Genomic DNA, 23210 nt, shown 5'->3' with positions numbered 1-23210 from the left:
TGGTGGAATGATAGGGTAAAGATTAAAGTGAAGGAAAAGAAAATGGCATGGAAGGCATGGAAAACATCTAAGACTGAAGAAAGTAGAAGAAAATATGTGGAGGCAAAGAATTTGGGCAAGAAAGTAGTGGAGGAAGAAAAGAGGAAAAGCTGGGCCTTATTCACACAGAAATTGAGAGATGATACGCAGGGCAGCAAGAAATTACTGTATGGTATCTTAAGAAACAAAAAGAGAGATCAAGTAAACACCAGATTTGTGAAGGATGAAGGTGGCATAATTTTAACAAAGCCAGAAGAAATAAGAAATAGATGGAGAGAGTATTTTCAGAAGCTGCTGAACATAAGAACGGATGACAGTCATTCAATGGATGACCAGGAAAGGCAATTAGTTGACGAAGAAATGGATAAAGAAATTACAATGAATGAAATTGAAATGGCAGTAAGAAAGATGAAGAATGGAAAAACTGCTGGATTAGATGAAATTTCAGTGGAGATGATAAAGGCAGCTGGAGCTGTAGGCCTGCAGTGGACATATCGGGTTCTCAGGAATGTCTGGGAGAATAAGGAGGTCCCTGAGGATTGGCAAAAAGGAATAATCATCCCAATTTTCAAGAAAGGTGATAAGAAAGTTTTGCAGAACTACAGGGGAATTACTCTAATATCCCATGTTGCTAAGATAATGGAAAGGATACTGGAAAGTAGAATAAGGTTGAGGGTTGAGAAGCAGATACAGGAAAATCAGTTTGGTTTCAGAAGTGGAAGATCAACAATAGAGCCCATTTTCATTATGAGACAACTAATGGAAAAGCATTGGGAGTACGGGAATGATATGGTGATGACATTCATTGATATTGAAAAGGCATATGACAGTGTCCCTAGGACGAAAGTTTGGGACAGTCTGGTGCAAAAAGGAATTGGACAGGGATTAATAAAAATGATCATGGCATTGTATAAGGAATGTTGTAGTTGCGTGCAAACACAAGTTGGCAGGACAAGTTGGTTCAAAATAACTAGTGGGCTGAGACAGGGAAGTGTTCTATCACCAATCCTGTTTACAATAGTAATGGATGACATCATGAGAACAGCAAAAGCAGCATATGGAGGAAGAGAAATGAACATGATGTTATTTGCAGATGATATTGTGATTTGGGGTTAAGACGACAGGAAGGTTCAAGAACAGTTGAATGTGGTGAATGGGAAGATTGAAGAATGTGGATTGAAAATAAGTGTAGAAAAGAGTAAAACTCTTGTTATGACGAGAGGGGAGAAAGAAGGGAAAGGTCAGATTAGACTTGCAGACAAGCTCCTGGAAGTAGTGAAAACGTTTAAATACCTGGGGAGTGAATTAATGGAGAATGCTCGACTGGATGCTGAGATTAGTAAAAGGATTCAAGCTGGAAGTTGTTTCTATCATAGTGTAAGAAATATGTTATGGGACAAAGATGTGCCAATGGAAGCAAAGGATACTATGTACAAGATGTATTACGTACCCATAACAACTTACGGAGCAGAAACTTGGACAATGACAAAGAAGGATGAGAGTCAAATACAGGCAGCCGAAATTAAAATCTTGAGGAGTATGATACAGAAGAGTAGACGAGACAAAATAAGGAATGAGAAAATCCGGGAAGAAATTGGAGTGGAAAAAATGAATGATAGAATAGAGAAGAGCCGACTAAGATGGTTTGGGCACATGAAGCGAATGAGCGACGAAAGAATGCCAAAAAAGGTGATGGAAATGCAAATCCAAGGAGGGAGAGGCCGTGGACGACCACGATTGAGATGGAAGGATACCATCCAACGCAGCATTATAGAAAGAAACCTGGACTGGGACACAGTGTTGGAGGAGGAGTGGTGGAAAGACCGAAGAAAGTGGAGAGGAACCATATTTGCCCCTACCCGACTACAGCTGGATAAAGGGAAATGATGATGATGATGATGATGATGATGATGAAGAGATTCCCATTGCCATGGGACAAATCCAACAGCCTTGGAATATCTTTGGAGTGTATCTCTTAATTCACCAGCTTCACCTCCTTATCTGGGTACACCTAGATCTATCAACTCATAAGACCAATGTTCCAATCTCCTGGAGTAATGACACACTTAACTGTATTTTCCTTTTCCAACTGCCCGCTACTACATATTTGGAATATTGTCTAACCATTGCAGAATTTTAATGAAAAAGATGGAACTTCCAGTTGAAATTGTAGAATTAATAACCTTGTCTGTATGTGCACAGTTTCAACTGGAAGTTCCATCTTTTTCATTAAAATTCTGCAGTGGTTAGACAATATTCCAAATGTGTTTTTTTGGAAGTTCTTCTTGCCCTTATACGGGTTTCATGATGTGTTCATCTAATGGAAAGGAGTCATCTGCAACTATTGTGTATGATGTTGCAATTTCAGTTCCAGATAATCTTTCTGGAACAGGAAAATTTTTTATGTTGTGGGTAACAATGTAGTAAAGTGGATTATTCTTTAATACACCTCAATCACTTATCCTGCTATTACAACCAACATCCACAAAAATAAATCTGTACTGTGCATCTACAAATGCAAGCAAAACAATGCTATTTCCTCCTTTGTAACTGTAGAACTAAGATCCCATACTTCTCGGTGGTTGGAATTCTACATGCTTTCCATCTAAAGCACCAAAACAATTCAGAAAGTTCCACAATTCTTCAAACCGTCGTGATATTTGCCTCAATTCGTTTTCTGTTGATTAGAACTAGAGAAAAGAAACATAATATTGCCATGAAAATATCAGGTAAGCATATGAAATGTAACTTGAAGTGTACTAAATTTTTAATTCAAAAAATACAGGCATACCTTCTTGTACGATTCTTTCAAGCTGTGGTAAATTGCTGTACATGTCTCGGGAATAACTGTAGAGATTGTACTTGCAGGAATTCGAAATGAGAATATTAAATTTCTGCAGCTCTTTTTTTGTTTTTAAAAATCGGAGAGCAAGTACCAACTTATAAAGATAATCAATCATACAATCAATGGCGAGGTAATGTAAGAAGAACTAGCACTTCAATCAATTTTCAGGCAATTACCTCCACGAAGCAGAAATACTTTCTTGCATAACTGTATTTTGCTTCATGAATTTGGCCTCAACTAATTATAACAGTTTGTTGAAAACCTATTCATTCATCCTGAAAAAGCTCTTGTAGGAATCAGTGTCCACTGTCCTCAGTTCATCATTCAAGAGACTATGTAATTCATGTCTTAACTTCGCTCACTGTAATATCCATGGTTTAATCTACCATCTTCTATTCAAACACCGTAATTATCTTCTTCACCAGCGTTGCAAAATCACCACAGAAATAATCACTTGTACGGCAACTACCACCAACTCAATTTCACTATCAGCCATTTTCCTGACAGAAATATGTACTATTTTTTATTTATTTTACAATTTGCTTCATGTCATACTGACACAGATAGGTCTTATGGCGACGGTGGGATAGGCAAGGATTAAGAGTGGGAAGGAAGCGGCCGAGGACTTGAGCAAGGTACAGTCCCAGCATTTGCTTGGTGTGAGAATTTATCGGAAGTACTACTCACTTTATGATCATTGTAAAGAAATTGGAATTATTATGCTATATTAATATTATGTTTTTTAAATACATTTGTAATTTTGTAGAGGTTTTCATTATTGAAGGTGAATAGCACGTAGCTTCCTTTTTTCTTAACTGATTCACTGAGCAGAGTAGATGTTGATTTATTTTTAATTTTATCAATGATTTTATCACAAAAATTTCTCTGAAAACCATTCTTTACTATGGGATGAATAGTGTTTAATTCTCTTTTTAAGACTCTTGTCCGATAAAGGGATGTTAAAAGCTCTATAAACTAAACTGTAAAAATGGATGCTCTTTTTTCGGCCTGAGGATGTACCGATTCTCATTTTATTGTACTGACTGACTGTGCAGGTTTCCTAAAAATTCCATAGGATAGTTTGTCAGAATTTCTATATATAACTTAAGTCCAAAAAATTTAATGAATGAATTGTTTTGGATTCAAGTGTAAACTTTACCTATGGATCTATTTTGTTCAAACGTTCTAATACCCTGTCACTGTTGATTATCCTCAACACCAATTGCATGCAAGTTGACAACGGTTATGTTTTTAATCAGCATTGGACAGAACATACCAAGAACTACCCACTGCTTTTTAATATGCAAATTTTAATGTTTCCCTGTTTTATATTTTGTGTTCTTTGTCTTACAATTATGGCTGCAGTGTATTGTAAAAGTGGAATTTTTACTTGAACACAACACTTCATTGACATTAGACATTTCAAAATTCTGATCCAGTAATCAGCTGCAGTTTACTGAATAGAGAAGAGGTGGTTCTGTGGCATAGAAGTTACAAGCACCTTAATTAGAACATTTTAGAAGAACAGGTGACTAATGGATGAAACAAATTCAACACATACCGTACTTCTGAAGAAAGAAAAAAAAAGTGGAATGATTTTATCTCAAATTCCAATGAGGGTGTACTTTTCAATGTATTATCCACTCCAGCAGAAATTTCTTTGGGAAAACATAATTCACATTGGTGATTAGGTTTTGTACAGGGTACATTTGAACTTAAGTTTGAAAGATTGCCATGATGAATTGGATGTAAAGGTTTTCAAGTAGTCGCCTGAATATTCTTCCCATCTTAAAAGAGAATGTGCTGGGGTGATACAAAATGAGTATTAACATTTGAGTTAAAGCGGAGAAATTCTCAAACATGCCTTTGACAAAGGGTTATGTTTTTTTTGCTAGTTGCTTTACGTCGCACCGACACAGATAGGTCTTATGGCGACGATGGGACAGGAAAGGGCTAGGAGTGGGAAGGAAGCGGCCGTGGCCTTAATTAAGGTACAGCCCCAGCATTTGCCTGGTGTGAAAATGGGAAACCACGGAAAACCATTTTCAGGGCTGCCGACAGTAGGGTTTTGAACCTACTATCTCCCGAATACTGGATACTGGCCGCACTTAAGGAGGGGTTATGTTAACAAATTCTTGGGCGTGAAGAGAATTCCATATGATCTAGTAGGTAGTTGGAGCTACTAGAAATGAATAATGGTTACTCCTAAAAGATCAGAACAATGTTTCAACTAAGCCTTCCCAGTCTTTCACTACATATGCAAATATTCACATTTACTAGTTAGATAAGGAGCTACCTAGCTACAAGTCTTTTTAAAATACTTACAGAGATAGTTTTCATGCAATAGTATGAGAGATGAGTCGCAAAGTAAAAATACACTGAATGACTAAACATGTGAGACAGCAAGAAAAACCTGAGAACTATACATGTGGGAAAATATATTCTTGCAAATGACATGCTTTCTACCCAATTTACATTGTTTCGTATTGTTTTCGAGGAAACGCTATAGATTGTCTCATGTTCATTTTCTAGAATTCATAGAACACACCAATTCAGTAATCAAATGTTGTTTTAATAAGAGAAAGATGATAACTTAGCAGGGTTTTAATAGCAGAAAAACCGAGCAAATGACTGTGCGGTTTGGGTCATGTAGCTATTAGCTTACGTTCTGGAGATTGTGGGCTGAAACCCCACTGTTGGCAGCCCTGAAGATGGTTTTTCACGTTTTCTCATTTTCACACCAGGCAAATGCTGGAGATGTATTTTAATTAAGGCTGCGGTTGCTTCCTCCCTACTCCCAGCCGTTTCCTATCAGACTGTCGCCACAAGACCTACAGTATCTGTGTCGGTGCGATGTAAACAGCTTGTCTAGAGAAATGAATATTTTATGAGTCCGTATTGAACTTTGATTGAACCAAATAAAATAATAAGTGAGTTTTTCCACCTTTTCAACACAAATTAAATAGTGTTTATTAAATAAACATATAATGGGACTAGTTTTGACCTATTTAAAGGTCATCTTCAGCCATAACACGTGTAGAATAAAGTATCTGAAACAAAGTTGTTTTGAAGATGGTCTTTAAACATATAAGTTTGACACTATGAAAAATTGTTTACAGAATTTCCTGAAAACACATTTGTTATAAGAAAATTGTTTCACTTAGCTGTAGGAATATATGAGAAGAAGGTCTTAAAATATTCTTTACCGGGCGAGTTGGCCGTGCGCGTAGAGGCGCGCGGCTGTGAGCTTGCGTCCGGGAGATAGTAGGTTCGAATCCCACTATCAGCAGTCCTGAAGATTGTTTTCCGTGGTTTCCCATTTTCACACCAGGCAAATGCTGGGGCTGTACCTTCATTAAGGCCACGGCCGCTTCCTTCCAACTCCTAGGCCTTTCCCATCCCATCGTCGCCATAAGACCTATCTGTGTCGGTGCGACGTAAGGCCCCTAGTAAAAATTTAAAAAAAAATCTTCATAGTATTCAACAACGTAGATACAATTCAAAATTCACAGTCTTGATGAGATGTGGAAATGGGCATAATATGCATAGTGTTGCTGTGGTAGAGGTGAAGAAGTCATATGATATTCTTCTTATCAGTGCGAAGCGTAGATGCACTTTAAAATCATTCATAATCTTGATGAGATGTAGAATTGAGCATATATGCAAAGTATTGTCTTAGTAAAATGTGAGTTGAACAAATATATTATTGCAGTGGAAAGGAAATTCTATATAGTTGTGTATAAAGAAAACAATATTAAAAATGTTGGACATATTAGTAAACTAACGTACATCCAACACTTGGTTACGTAAGATGAGCCACATTTTGGCTTATTTCCTATCTTTCTTTCTTTCAGTATTTCACATTCCTTAAATTTCATTAATATTTCCTACATTTTTCTAATTCTATTTATTTTTCCTTCATTTTATATCAGCATTAGATGAGAATTCATTCCACCATTTTAATACAATGAATATAAATTTTTTAACTTAATTCATATCTTCAAGTGCCTTTTCACTTTCATTTTTGAAAGTCATTAATCTCCTTTCCACTGCAATAATATATTTGTTCAACTCACATTTTACTAAGACAATACTTTGCATATATGCTCAATTCTACATCTCATCAAGATTATGAATGATTTTAAAGTGTATTTATGCTTCGCACAGATAAGAATATCATATGACTTCTTCACCTCTACCACAACACTATGCATATAATGCCCATTTCCACATCTCATCAAGACTGTGAATTTTGAATTGTATCTACATTGTTGAATATAGAAGAATATTTTAAGACCTTCTTCTCGTATATTCCCACAGCTAAGTGAACTAATTTCTTACAACAAATGTGTTTCCAGGAAATTCTATAAACAATTTTTCATAGTGTCAAACTTATATGTTTTAAGACCATCTTCAAAACAACTGTGTTTCAAATACTTTAATCTACACGCGATATGGCCGAAGATGACATTTAAATAGGTCGAAACTAGTCCCATTATATGTTTATTTAATAAACACTATTTAATTTGTATTGAAAAGTTGGAATAACTCGCTTATTATTTTATTTGGTGTAAACATATTGGGAAAAAAATATTTGTAGAGTGGTCAATTTTGTGTAACTGTCATGTGAAATATTTCCACGGACCAGGTATAAATATATTCAAACTCGTGCAAAATTCTCTTTAAGTACAGTATACCATTAATTTATAGTTCAAAAGAAATCTACAGCAATTTCATATAGACAGATCATCAACCATAGTGATATCGCTTGCAAGCTCTTTCAACCAACAAGCTAGTGTCTGCTAGTGCATAGATTGTTCTCAAAGAGACACTACAATTACGTGGAACACTTACCTCGCAGGTGATGTTAGGAGTGGTAATCAGGTTCTTCTCGATAAGCTCATAATCCTTCAATCTATTCTCAAACCCCACCATCAGCTGTCCTGAGATCGGTTTCCCCATTTTCCAATTTATAGGCCACAAAAAATTTCTTCCACCTCCTTACCCAATTTCATTCACAAACATTCATTTAATCTTCATTAGCTCTTCAGCTGTGTTGGTGCCAGGAAGGGTATCCAACCACAAAAAAAAAAAAAAAAAAAAAAAAAAAAAAAAAAAAAAAAAAAAAAAAAAAAACCCACCATGCCATGTAAATTCATCTCACCTTATCCCCAACCCCGTATCAAGACATGGGACTACGGCGTAAACAAACAAATAGATATTTGCATTTAAAGATTAGCCCAGAACATCTAAAAACTGGAATCAATAATATGCCAGATTGTTATATGAAAGAATACCTTGAAGTAGAGAATTCTTCAAGCAGCCAGCAGGATTATATTTTCATGTAGAATAATTAATATGACAGATTGTTCCAAGAAAGAACACCCTGAATACTTACAGCAGCTTAACAGTTTCATGAGTCTACTGATGTCAAAACCTCCCCTTTTCCATGGAATCTGAACTACAGGGATGTGACTAAGTTTCAAAAGCCCTGCAAGCATTTGCCAAAATTTGTATACAGTCACTTTGGTGAGGAGCCAATAATGACACTTGTCTATCATGTTGCTAAATATTTTTTCCCCCCTTCTTGTCCAAGGTACTTCAATATTCACTCAATCAAACAACAGTTTCAGAAAATGAAACATACTCAGAATATTAGCATACTAACCAACTGCTGACAAAAACTCCACTTTATCTGCCATTCTTGAGTCAGGGATAGTCTCTTGTAATCCTTGAGAATCATCTGAACTAGTGGAAGAATTTACAGAGGCTGGCCGAGAAAGACTACAACAAATTTAGACACATTTGTCACAGAACATACAATATTTCATAATATTTTTCTATAAACATTAATTAATATAATCTACTCAACATGCCTCACTGCCTTACCTGGTTTTATGATTTGTAATTTCCACTCTCTCTGGACACAAGGTATTTCTGTCCATGCAAATATTGGTACCATTTGTAAAATTATTGTAATTGCTGTTGTTATTGTTATTCAGAGTGGTCTTCCCCATAAAGCCCAGAGAAAGGGTGACAGCAGCACCATTGGTTATGCAAGCTTCGTCTAACTCCTTCCGCAAACGCTGCACAAGATGCTTCTACAAAAGATAAAAACACATATTCTTAGAAACGTGTGTGATCCCAATGATTCCACTGCAAATTCCAACAAAATTAAAATGTGTCATTCCCACAAATTATAATCTTATTTTTTGAGGGGGGGTGTTGAAATAAAAGTCTCCAGTTATTGGGTTTTATTATTTCATCACTTAAAAAAAGGAGACCTCATATCTGCAATTTTGTCTACAGATAACTTGTAAGTGCAAAATAAAAGTCTTAAAAGCTTAAAAGAAGTTTTAAATTTTACCATTTGCAACCATACAGAACAGTTTTCTCTCTCCTGTAAAACTGGGTTTTTGTAACACACAGGTCTCTATTCTTAAGCAACAATTTAAGTCTTGTTAAATACTAAACACTTGTTATATATAATTACTAGCTGATGTACCCGTGCTTCACTATGGAATTCCACATTGTATACAGAATTCCAGGTTAGGTAGTGTACACGTTGTGAGCAAGATTGTATTAAATTGCATAGCTCTTAACGTTACCTTAGAAACACGATGGGGAAGTCACCAAACGACTTTTCTTTTGTTAAGACTGGGTTAGGGAATCTTTATTGTAATGGTAGGCCCTCTTACCTAAATTCAGTCATTATACTTACTCTCCACCTGCCTTCTTACAGATATTTTTTTTTGCTAGTGACTTTACGTTGCACCGACACATATAGGTCTTATGGCTACGATGGGATAAGAAATCCTAGGAGTTGAAAGGAAGCGGCCGTGGCCTTAATTAAGGTACAGACCCAGAATTTGCCTGGTGTGAAAATGGGAAACGAAGGAAAACCATCTTCAGGGCTGCCGACAGTGGGATTCGAAGCCACTATCTCCCAGATGGAACCTTTTTACATCCTCAGAAAGGCTGTCTTAGTGGTTTTCCCAACTGAAATCAACAAAGATCAGTACAATGACGCCAGTAGGAATGTCGCGATTAAAAGGAATGCTATCATATGGAATACTCAATCAAATTAAAAACCTCACATTTTCTCACTTCTAACGAACAGTACTACGCTGCCGATCTAACAGTTCAAAGTTCCAGAGCTGGAAAGACCAGGCTGCAGACAGCCGTGAACACTCTTTAATTTCGGGAGGCAGCGGGGGGGGGGGGAAGGGGGCGAATAATGTAGAGTCCCAGGGAAAAACTATGCCCTCTTTCTCATCTGTTTAATAGGAGTTCCCGTGTAGTCGGAAATTCTCAATTCACTACAGTGGCGGCGGAAGAATCTGACTTGGAGGCAAATTTTTCCTCCAAGCTAATTTGGAATAAAATTAATGAAGAATTTAATAAAATGAGGAGGAAGAAGCTTTTCTTAAGAAAAAGCTCTTTTCAGGGTTGAATTTTGAGTTATTTAAGGAATTGTGGTGCAATAATTTGGAATAGGCTGAAATTGTAATTCTAGACCAGGTTATACTACTACTACTACTACTACTACTACTACTACTACTACTAAGTGAGCCTGTGCCTTAAGTGTGCACACGGCAAGTGACACGGCTCATTCAAAACAGCGCATAAGAGTAGGGATCAAATAGCTTGAATACTATGATGAACCAATGTGTTACGTGCCAGTAGTATTAGAAAATGTAAGAACCAGAGGAATGGCATGCTAAAGAAGAAATTTACCTAACTCCCACCTATTTCCCACCAATATTCAGGCAGGCTGTTATACTCGGCATGCAGCAGTAATCCCATCTATCGGAGATGATTGGCATCATAAGAGACAAAGACATCACAACAAACAATGGTCAATGTAATGTTATTGTTGATCACTGTTGCGCGCTTTCGATATTGTAGGCCTTCACATTTAGTTTTCTTCCAACTCTGAAATAGGCCCCTACCACTCTTATCATAGACAGTACGGTAAAACTGAATAAAAAATAAATGATTGGAAATTTTACTCTCTATAACTTTTATTATGTAGTACTTTTCGATAAGACCAATAACATCTATATATATATAATAAGAGTTTTGTCTGTACATTGCTCTGAATTTGAAAAGAATGGTATTTCTGTATCGGTCATGTCCATAGTAACAAGGAAATGCACTTTTTACTTTTCCGTAATTTCTGTCTGTCTGTCTGTCTGTCTGTCTGTCTGTATGTATGTACGTATGTATGTACACAAATCACGAGAAAACGGCTGAAGAGAATTTAATGAAAATCGGTATGTGAAGTCGTGGGATCAGCCACTACAATCTAGGCTATAAATAATTTTTCTCACGCTGAGTGAAATGGTAGTTTAGAGGAAGGCCTAAAATTTAATTCCCAATTATTTATATTATTAGCGGTCCCATCGATAAATACTACATGACTAAAGTTATATAGAATTAGATTTACCATAATTTATGTCACACAATATTACCGTACCTGCTTTGATAACAGAGATATTCATGAATTTGTATTTTTTTTTTTGCCAAGTCCATATCAAAGCCGAGCCACGAGAAAATGGGTTAACAGAATTTAATGAAAGTCGGTATATAACGTCAGGGAATAAGAAATTACAGTCTATGTTATAGACAATTTTATTCGCCCTCTAAGAAATTGTAGTTTAGGGGAAGGCGCCTAAAATTTAATTTTAAATGCTTATGTTATTGGTTCTATCGAAAAGTACTACATAACAAACTTTATAGAGAATACAATTTCCGAACATTTATGTTTTATTCAATTTTACTGTACCAACTGTGACGTACCCACTTGGCCCACAGATGTATGACAAAATTATAACGTGGCGGGTCACTTTAATATTAAAATAAATAAATGATATGTCATTGTTTCTCCATAAACAGTATCCCAAGGGCGCCAGTCTTCAAGCTTATGGCTTGAAAACAAAAGTAGATAATTAATAATAATAATAATAATAATAATAATAATAATAATAATAATACGTAATGAGACTAAAAAAACTCCCAGGGGTGAGGTGAACGGAACACAAATCATTAAGTACACTAACTTGGAAGTTAAGGATCATTAATAATCATTTCATAAAATACAAATTAAAACAGCTATTTATTAAGATGAAAAACGTGACGTAACGGCGTTTTAACGACATCTGAACTTACGGAAGCAAAAGAAAAATTGAATGAAATTAATTTTAAAAATGAACTGTTGCGCGAAGACTTGCAGTAACTTATGCCATAAGCTCACCATATGTAGACTGTTGTCTTGAAGCTGATGATGTGTGGATCTCGTACCAGCTGCCTTCTCTGTTGTTGGATTCCAGTCCTACTTCTACATTTCCTGTCCTTAACACTTCCTACTGTACTCCTTACATAAAGTTGTAACGAGTCCTAATTTTAAATGCAAAACCACCATGGGTTATGTTCATGGAGAGAATACACTTGTATTTTTCCGTATTACGGAACAGTAGCGTAGCTAAATTCATAATAAAAGCTCTCCTCCCCTATACTAGTCAGAACCGGTCTCCCGTTGACTACCTCTCGTCATTGAGATAACAAGTCCCAATGAGAGTAACTTTTGAGTAGAATATACTCAGATGCGAAGTGAACTAAGTTAAAATCTTCTCCGATGTGCAGACGTAGAATCGTAGTAAGAGTGTCTTCCAAGAGTGAGAATCAGAATCAGAATCTCCGAGAGTCCGAATGCAAGTGACAATCTGCTCACGAGTAAGAATAAGAGTATGAATCCTCTCTCCAGCTCTTGTCGGTGGTATATATCGGTTCAAAAGTCTCCTTCCATCAGCCATATCACATGGTCCAGTAAGATTCGAGGTCTCATCCCTTCTCCCATGTATTGCTGTGAATCCATCACGTTGCTTCATTACGTTCATTCACATAGGCTGAACTTTCGCGCTGAAATAAAGCGTCCCAAAGCGGAGTTTGAAAAGTGGGTGTTAATAATGTATCAACTGTCTCTTCATGAGGTAGAGAGGGTAAGGTCTCTCGTAACCTAGATGACGTACTTTTCCTGGAATTGGGCTGAAATTAGCCTGCTGACTCTGGTCATCTCACAACGGCTATTGGAAAATTTACTGCAAGTTATAAATATGCATGATGTTGAAATACTTTACCCAATAATTTGTTCGTTCAGAATACGTTATAGCCGCGATACAAAGAAATGAAATGATGATTGAAATGGATGATAAAACCCTATATCTACATACACATATTAATTTAAAAATGACCTATCAGTGATTAAATATATACATCTTATCAATTAAATATATAGTTCAATAATTAAAAACATTCAGTGATGTCCCAAACATCACACAACTATGATAAAGAGTGGTATTTCAGAGTCGGAAGAAAACTAAATGTGAACGCCTACAATATTGAAAGCGCATAACATTGATCAACAATAACATTACATTGACCATTGTTTGTTGTGATGTTCTTTGTCTCTTATTCTGCGACTCAACTCCGATAGATGGGACTACTGCTGCGTACTGAATATAACAGCCTGACTGAATATTGGCGGGAAATAGGTGGGGAGTTAGAAAAGTTTCTTCTTTAGCATGTCATTCTTCTGGTTCATACATTTTCTGATACCGTACTGCTGGTACGTAACTCACTGGTTCATCATAGTACTGTAAAATGGAGTTACTTTGAACACTTTTCAACTTTAATGTGTTACCCCTCAAATATTCTTAATTATTTTAAATAGAACAATGCAGCCAGGTAGGGGGACTAGGGACTTCAAATGATTGTGAATGTCAAAATTTATCATATGTGTATTTACTATATATAATAAAAATAAAAGGCAGTGTTCCAAGTTACCCCAATTGCAATTTTTTTAAAATTTCAGTTCAAAGTTAAACTTCGTGAGGGTAACTTTGATCAAAAAGATTGTTTTCAAATGGAATTGGTGATTGAATAATAGTGCATTAAGATGAAATACCATGCAAATATGGCTATTCGATCCCTACTCTAACGCGCTGTTTTGAATGAGCAGTGTGCACTCTTAAGGCAGAGGCTCAAGTAGTAGTAGTAGTAGTAGTAGTAGTAGTATGACCTGATCTAGAATTACAGTTTAGGCATATTCCAAATTATAGCACCACGGTTCACTAAATAACTCAAAATTCAACCCTGAAAAGAGCAGTTTCTTAAAAAGAGCTTCTTCCTTTTCACTTTTATTCAATTCTACATTCATTTTATTCAAAATTAGCAGTGAAGAGGGGGTTACTCCTCTGGCTTGGAAAAAATTGCCTCCAAGTCAGGTAGATTTTTCCGTCGCCAGTGTAATGTATTTAGATTTTCTGACTCATCGGGTACTTCTAAGAAACATAAAAAGGGCATAGTTCTTGCCCAGGGACTCTCCACTATTCGACCCCCTCCCTCAAAAAAACTAAGAGTGTTCACAGATCACTGCTGTCTCTGGCCTGGTCATTCCAGCTCTGGAACTTTGGACTGTTAGATCGACAGCGTAGTACTGTTTGTTAAAAGTGAGAAAATATGTGTTTTTTCATTTTAACGAGTATTTCATGTGAACCATTGCTTTTGCTCGGGCCATTCCTACTGATGTCACTGTAATGACCTATGTTCATTTAGTTGGGAAAACCACTAAGACAGTCTTTCTGAGGATGTAAAAAGGCAGGTGGAGAGTGAGTGTCTGCCATTATAATGCAATTCCCCAACCTGATTGTGACTGATGGTAGGCAAGCGGGTTTACCATTACAATGAAAATACCCTAACGCAGTCTTCATATGAAAAAAGACGTTTGGTGATTTCTCCGTCGCGTTTCTAGGGTACCGTTAAGAGCTATGCAATTTAATACTGTCTTGCTCACAACGTGTACTCTACCTAACCTACAATTCTGTATACAATATAGAATCAGCTAGTAGGTATTTAAAAATTAAATTTTAGGCACCCTCCGCAAACTACAATTTCATCCAAGGTGAAAAAAACTGTTTATAGCTTAGACTGTAGTTTCTTATTCCCTGACTCTACATACCGATATTCATTAAATTCTGTTGACCCATTTTCTCGTGGCTCGGCACTGATATGGACTTGGCAACAAAAATACAAATTCATGAATATCTGTGTTATAGCCGGTACGGTAAATATGTATAAGACATAAATGATCGGAAATTTAATTCGATATAACTTTAGTTATGTAGTATTTATTGACAGGACCACTAATAATGTAAATATTTGAGAATTACATTTTAGGCCTTCCCCTAAACTACCATTTCACTCAGTGTGAGTAAAATGATTTATAGCCTGGATTGTAGTGGCTGATTCCTCGACTTTACATACCGATTTTAATTAAATTCTCTTCAGCCGTTTTCTCGTGATACATGTACATACACAAGACAGACAGACAGACAGACAGACAGACAGACAGACAGATGATGGAAAAGTAAAAAGTGTATTTCCTTCTTATTGTGGACATGACTGATACAGAAACACCATTCTTTTCAAATTGTGAGCAATGTACAGACAAAACTCTTATTTTATATATATACTAAACAACAAAAAGATGACCTAAAGTGATGGAAACAGAATGAATTCAAAGAACATTTTTATTTAATCACTGTAATTTCCCTAGCAATGTGGGGTGCTAAGACAGTATAGCTGCCAAATGTGTGTCTAGCATCCTTTTCAATACTACTGATCTCTCCCTCACCTTTTCCCATCATATGAGGTTGGCTTTCTTAACCTTGAGACACTATTTCTTTGTATAAATTCCACAAGTGAAGTTAAGGTGGGGTCAACCTATTCAAAACAAGTTCAATGTCAAATTAACAGATCTTATATTTTAATAATCGTTAGGTACTAGTTTTGACCTAATACATAGATCATCCTCAGCCACTGACAAATGCAAAATAAACAACTTGACAAGAACATTAAAATACAAGTAAAAGAAAAAACAACTGAAATATGATAAGTACTTCACAAACATTCAAACCATAATAATAAAAAGTTGATAAAATAATCTTGCGGAGATTATACATCGATTTAGTTTATATGTGAAGGTATTTAAGTGTAAATATTGGTTGCAATTAACATTTTAAGTCTTGGGAAATCTCAATATAATTTGATTGTATGTTAATATGCCTGTAATGTAACAACTTAAAAACAGCCAAAAGGCATGATTACAGATCCCTTATCGAAGCATCTATATATTGGTGAGTAAAAGAAATCCACGGCCAGATACGTATACAATGGCTTCCTATCAATATCTCGTAACTCATAATACAGCTGTAGAAAATTAGCTTTCTTGAAATCGTAGTGCTCTTGATTTATATTTTTTGGTAATGTACACTTTTTTTTTTGGAGTTAAAGATAAACAGAGTGGCGGATAGTGTAAATATTCTGATACAAGAGCAAATTTTCCATGTTCCATGTCAACTATAAAATTGGCCAATACAAGATCCAGCGTCCTAGAATTGTAATTTAAAATATTATTCTAGGATGTTAGATCTAAATATATCAACTGACCCAATCTCTTTTACCAGTCACAGTTCCTGCTGTAAAAGAATAACCAATACCATTTATTTCAGGAAGATTGAAATCACCCATAACAACACAGTCAGAAATCATAAGATAGTCAATGCTTTCTAAATAACCAAAGTAGTCCTGACACACTGTGAAAGATGATGCTGGAGTGATGTATACAATGTTGATAAATAATTTTCTATTATTATTTGAGATACAAATAGTATGTGATTCGTAATACCGTCTACTGTATTTGGATATAGTTTCACCAAAAAACTCTTTGTGATGACAAAGACACCCCCACCCCACTCCTTTTTTGTTACTAAAGGATATTTGTCATTTCTAAACACCAAATATCTATTACCAAATAATTCACTATGAGATCTACTATTCAATAAAGAAGTCTCATTCAATACAACCACATCATGAGAAGAGCACAGGAGATTTTGGATAAATATGTCAACCTAAGTTCTACGACCTCTTATATTTTGATAATAAATGAAAAACTCATCATTCTTATGGCTCATTAGGAATCAAAGTTGAAAGATTAACAAAATAATGACAGAAAATATTACAATTTATCCAAATCTCTTTCACAACAAATAGCATGCACCTGGACTTCCAACAGCCTTCCTCATCAGATTTTGCCACTCTTACTCACTCACAGATACTTATAATCCCTATCATGCTGCAGTTGCTCAGCTTTACCAAATAGAATTCACCTATTGGGAGCAAATAGCTGATTAATATATACAGGACTAGGGATGGAAAGACAAGATGCATTGAGGACAAATTCTTCTTGATCTGAAATTTTTCTAAGATCTATTCTTTGTAGCATCCTTTCATAAATTTTACAATGATGCCAGAGCTTGGGACATTATTCACTTTTTCCAGCCTATGAGAGGCATCAATCGAATCATCCTTTATTTTCTACATCCAGTGACTTTGCAACATCGATGACCATATGACTGACATTTTCATTCGGAACTTCCAGAACACCGTATATCTCAAGAGTATAATTATCCTAGAGTATTGTTCATTGTCATTACACCTAATTTTTAGTTAACTGGTAGCTTTTGCAAGACGATAGTTTTCAGATAATAAGTTATCAATAATAATTTGTTGTCAATTAATTATTGCATGCTGATTATCTAAAATATGTCTGTTTATCCAGCCTTCCATGACACACACCCATCGATTTACCCGTTTTTCTATTTCACCAGTTGTTTTCGCCAGTGCAGATATGTCTTCAGTTAAAGTTAGCAGCAGATGGTACTGACACAATGACTGCACTTCATCTTGAATTTTAAAAATTCTACATCCTGATTGCCTCTAAATATTTAAGGTTCACACACTTACTGTGATATGAACTGCAACAGGTGTTACACTCAATTTTAGTCGCTATGTCCTGCTTAGGTACTGTTTTCCCACACTTCACACAGGTAGCCATATCTGCCCTTTGAAGATAAAATTAACCAATAGGCAAGTAATGAGAGTAATGTGTTGTGACCTCCTGTACCACAAGTTCAAGTTGCCTTGACTCAATATATCGAATCAAATCCAAAGACAGTGTATGTATGTAAGTGATGTGACTTCTCAAAAGAACACTTAAACTACCTTGATGCCTTTGTTTACATAAGCATGGCTTAAACCCCAACAACTCTTAGAGAAGGATTATATCCAATATGTAAAGTTTCATAGCATCTATAACACTTCCAGAATCTGCAGGTCCAGTTTCTAATCACTAAACTTACAATTCCTTATACAAAAATTCACAGTTACCGGAGCACTATTCACTCACAACCTTAGCCAACCATCGCCAACTTCTATATGACATTTACGTGCTCACCTTCCTGCACTTATTTGGTAGACAATATACATGAAAGCATCAAATTTACTTTGACTGAGCAGTTCTGTGACAAGAACTTTATTAACACGTTAGCTGTCAAGGGGGTCCGACCGGGCCAAGAACAGCCAGTTGCTGGGCAATGTGATTTCAAATTCTTGTACTAACTGTACGCATTTTAACATGAAAAAAAAAAAAAAAAACCCCACAGTATTTCAAGAGATTCCTTGGTAATTCGATGACTCAATACTGTCACCTAATTCAGTTGGCTACGCAGCATACAACACTTATGAAATGACACAATATGTGACGTTACTTATCGGTCTGACAGGGTCGGCGTATCATTTAATGTAGTAATGACCTAGGTGAAATTGAGAATTCAAACAAATTATTTGATATTACAATGTATTTCAGTAGTGAGATGTGACGATCGACGGCAAAGGGACTCTTTCCCTGTGGAGCGGGGTAAGAGCCTGTGTTTGGTGGCCTAAGAAATTCAGGTTGGCGGCCAGCTTTGGCCAACCAAGGGAGCAAAGCAAATCTGTGCCCTGCAGGCCGCACTTGTCATCAGCAGGCTATGATGTTCGGTTTTGGGTCCGCAACCAGCTAGCTCCCTGGTTGTATCTAAGTAATCACTCATTTTCACAGACACTAACACACAATAGACTTTGACGTAGTGAAAATAAGCAAACAATGTGGCTGAAAGTTCTCGTGCCAAATTTCCCGCTGCGCAGTACTCAATCAGGTCAGCAGTTTTATTTTAAGTGCTTGTCATGACCAAACATAAATGTGCCAATCCGATTCTAATTGTTGCAATTCACAAATTTCATTATATAGATCCGCACGTATACAGCTTAATTAAGAACTAATATTTGGTTTAATGATCCACCAAATCAATACACTTCACTTTACCCTTTACAAGTGAGAATACACTTAATCTTAAAATATTTTATGCATACTTTGATACAGGTTACGTCTTTTAAATAAGACTTATTCAGACGTAATGGCTAAAAAATTGTTTTACGCAATTAAAATACAGAAATGTTATTGTCCAATGATTTGAAATTGATGAGCCCATGTCCTTTCAAGAATATTTCAAAAAAAACCTCACTGAAATCAATACACAATGTTTTTCTATAATACTGTCCACCACTTTCTTAGAAAAATCTTTTACATGTTAAAATTGACCTTGTAGCATTATCCTTTATTTCACGCTGATTGAGGTTTGACATAGCTTCAGTGCACTGAATAAGGAAGAAGTTAAGCTGTGGCTTTGAAGATGGGAGAAATGGAACATAGCCAATTCTTAATTCATCTACTGGAGAATGTTGAAGCTTTCGATCTGATAAAATTCAAGTGACAAGGTCCTCAATTAATGTTCCTCCCTATGGCCAGTTGATGAATTAAGAATTGACAAGGTTCTATTTTTCCCACCTTCGAAGCCACCCCTTAACTTCTACCTTATTCAGTACACTGAAGCTATGTTAAACCTCAATCAACATTAACACTTTAGCGTCGATGTGTACATTTGCCTTTTTTCGTGGTAAACTGCTGAAATGCGATATACATTTTTCAGGTTGTTGTGGGCTACGGATGTTCGTAATTTCATTCGTAGATGATAATCAAAGACATAATTTATGTTCAAAGTTACTATTTTTGTGTCCCCCCATTGGGGTGACATATGGTTATTAGGTTGACTACGCAACAGAGAAAGCGCACGTCACCCCTCCCTTTTACTTTTGTTGTTGTGGAACACTGTGTTCTGTGTTGTGAGCTGTTGATTTAGGCACTTTTCAATGAGTTCCTTATAATTTACAGTTTTGTGACCAGAATGTAATTCATGTTATGTGTTTCTGTGTTGAGTAAGCCATGATTACTGATAGAGAGATAGAAGAACAACTTGAAAAGAGTTCGAATGTTGAATCAAGAGATGTTGACATTTAGGATTTGCAATGTGATGCCACCTTTTCTGAGTCGGAATTCAACAGTAGTTTGTGTAGTGAGGACACTAGCAAAGATTCTGGTGCTGCATTGGGCAATGATTCAACCAAATCCCCAGCCAGTGATAATTACTGGAGAACATTCTCAGGTTTGCAGAAACATTTTTTATTCACACGTAGCCCCGGTTTACAATTTCATCTGAGTGCTAAATCTCAACCAGTATGTAAGAATAAATCAATAATAAACTCCAATCCACATTATTTCCCTTGCCGTTAATAATTGAATTCTGATGGTTGCGTATGTCACCCCGTAAGGGGTGACAAATGTCAGAGAAATTCCACTGTCTGTTGCGCAATGCACAGCGTGCTGAGAAAGGAATGGGCACTGCACTGTACTCTATGAACACCTTACGTGAACAAGCAATGCAATACAACAGCGAATGATGGTGCTAGTTTCGTGCGACAGCCAAAAGTTGAGAGACCTGGACATTTGTATGAGGGTCCATCACCCCACATGGGGTGACATCGTCTTCAAAGTGTTAATTAAAAGTTAATGCTATGAGGTGAATTTTAACACACAGATTTTTTTCTAAGTGGTGGACAGTATTCTAGGAAAACAGAGTGCACTGACTTAAGTGTTTTTTTTTTTTTTAAACATTCCTGAAAGGACGTGGGCTCATCAATTTTAAATCACTGGACAGTAACATTTCTGTATTTTGATTAGATATAATCATTTTTGAGACACTACAGCTGAAGAAGTCTTAAATAAAAAACATGTAGCAAAGTATGCATAAAATATTTTAAGATTAAGTGTATTCTCACTTGTAAAGTGTAAAGAGAAGTGAACTGATTGGGTGGATCAATAAACCGGCCAACGGAGCAAAGCAAGTTTGTGCCCCACAGGCCGCACTTGCGCGGGTGCTGAGAAACTATTGTTGAAGGTGACAGTGATGCAGGCACAGATAATTGTGAAAAAAGTGACAAAGAAAAAGAAGAAGTAATGCTAGAAAATGAAACTGCATGGACTGATGTTCCGAGATGGTCTAGGTCCAAATTTCCTTTGACTAGAAATGCAAGCCTGCATGTAAATTATGTGGAATGTGACTTAGTACAGCAAAACCTCATTAAGACGTTTCTGCAGGGGATAAGGAAAAAGAAAGTGTTAAGCAAGAAAACGTGCTACTGAATACATGAATAGAAACTGTCCGACAGAGATATGGAAACACTAGATATGATTTTTTTTCTGACACGACTGCATCGAGTATCCGTGGGTACAATGAAAACTGTCTACCATTCCTACAGATGAGAGGAGGATATTAAAAGGTGTGAAAAACACGAGAGAACAAATATGAAAACCTATTCTGCTGGGGAAGATAAAATAACAACAGTGTATTGAAAGCTGTGGAAAACACCAGACAACAAAAATATGAAAACATCTGCACGTCGGCCAATATCAAAGTATTATTGTAGATCACACTCTTTCTAAAAACAAATGTTAGTAGAAGCCTTTTATTTTGGAGCAGTGGCTTATTAAACATTATTTTCTGGTCACACTCTTAGACAATGACTTGGAGGTTACACGTGACCAAGTGTGACTGCGACTTTCTCTGCCATTTTGAAACCGACAAAACTTTGATTCGATCAACTCTCGAGTCGAAATCCGAAGGTGCAAGTTTCAACATTCGCGCTACCTTTGCACGCTTAAACTTGCGGATGCCAGTCCACTTTATGATAGACATTAATTTTGTCCTCATTAATAAGGAATATCATGACTTTTTCCAAATCCAAATTGTCACAAGACAAATATGCACCACGCTAGCCAACTTCACACAGTTATGTTTCTAATCCGGATGTAGGCAATCAGGCAACAAACATTCTCTACACTTCGCTGTACCACTCAACACATAATCAATTTCTAATTTCTGAATGGAATGCGAAATACAAGTACAAACAGGCTCACGATGTTGTTCAGCAATCTCGCTGCTAACCGGCAAGCAAAACTGAACATTCCTGAGGCTAACGGCTTGCTCCCTAAAGGTGCAACTTATCCTAAAGTTCAGGAATTCAAGGCCCTTTCCTGTTATCATGAAACTGTAGTGAGGGCTCTTTCTTACCCGAGTTGGAAATCACATTCCTTTCACAAGGGGCGACAAACATTTTCAGGACTAGGAAAATAGCGATAATAGCGAAAATTCATGACACGTTTAGCGAGGTATTTTTGTATAGATTTAATGCGATGAGAATCGGGACTTCAAATTTACGACGTGCTAAGCAAGAAAACACGTTAGTGAGGAACGACTAACGCGATTTCACTGTATCTTGAATTATTCCAAACTGATGAATTACATACTCTTAATTGCCGATGAGACTAACTTACAGAAGCCCCCCCATTTTTTTTTAAATTCCAGGGGAATTTGATATTTCTTTCTCAAAAAGGGGTTTTTAATAAAAGGGGATTCATAGAAAATAGGCTATAAATCTCTGTGAAACGTAAAGAATTTCACCTTATTTTCTTGACACGGCATAAGCCCAAAAGCCATACAGTATCATGTCTATAAGTATGGGCCATGAAAGCATCAATGGCAATACATTCGTATCTGACTAATGTAATGCCCATATTGTCAAGAAATACTAAATAATAGCGAATAATGTTAATAATTACTACAAAGTCAAATGAACACAAAAGTAACAGAAAATATTTATGACACAGCATCATCATCATCATCATCATCATCATATTCTAAAGGCTAAGCCTTGTCACTGCAGCCACAGTTATCTATCTTGAGCCAGTCTTTTTAACTCAGCGTAGGTCTTGCACTTATCCTCAGAAGCAGGTTCTTGAAGTAAAACACTCTGGGTCATCCTCTTCCTCTTTTTCCAGCAATTCTTCCTTCAATATTACAAAAGAACTCCTCGTCGCAGAATGTCACCAATAAATTTTATTTTCCGCTTTTCAATTTCAGTAATCAGATTCCGTTCTTCTCCTATCTCTCTAAGGACTTCGGTATTGCTCTTCATATGACACAGCAGATGT

At 36.3% G+C, this 23210-nt stretch overlaps 1 protein-coding gene across 2 annotated transcripts in view; it reads right to left on the bottom strand.

The window, feature by feature from the left end:
• LOC136857830 (PHD finger protein 21A) overlaps positions 1 to 23210 on the bottom strand; it is a 203127-nt gene that overhangs the window by 103510 nt on the left and 76407 nt on the right. For both annotated transcript variants that reach the window (XM_067136792.2, XM_067136793.2), the window contains exons 4-5: positions 8774 to 8985; positions 8553 to 8668 (exon numbers count right to left, since the gene is read on the bottom strand). In XM_067136792.2, coding sequence (XP_066992893.1) covers positions 8553 to 8668; positions 8774 to 8985 — 328 coding nt within the window. The remainder of the gene's footprint in view (positions 1 to 8552; positions 8669 to 8773; positions 8986 to 23210) is intronic.

This window comes from Anabrus simplex, chromosome 1 (assembly GCF_040414725.1).
Source record: "Anabrus simplex isolate iqAnaSimp1 chromosome 1, ASM4041472v1, whole genome shotgun sequence".
In the NCBI taxonomy this organism is placed as follows: domain Eukaryota; kingdom Metazoa; phylum Arthropoda; class Insecta; order Orthoptera; family Tettigoniidae; genus Anabrus; species Anabrus simplex.
Note: the sequence above shows the minus strand (reverse complement) of the source record. Positions and strands in the feature narration are given on the sequence as shown.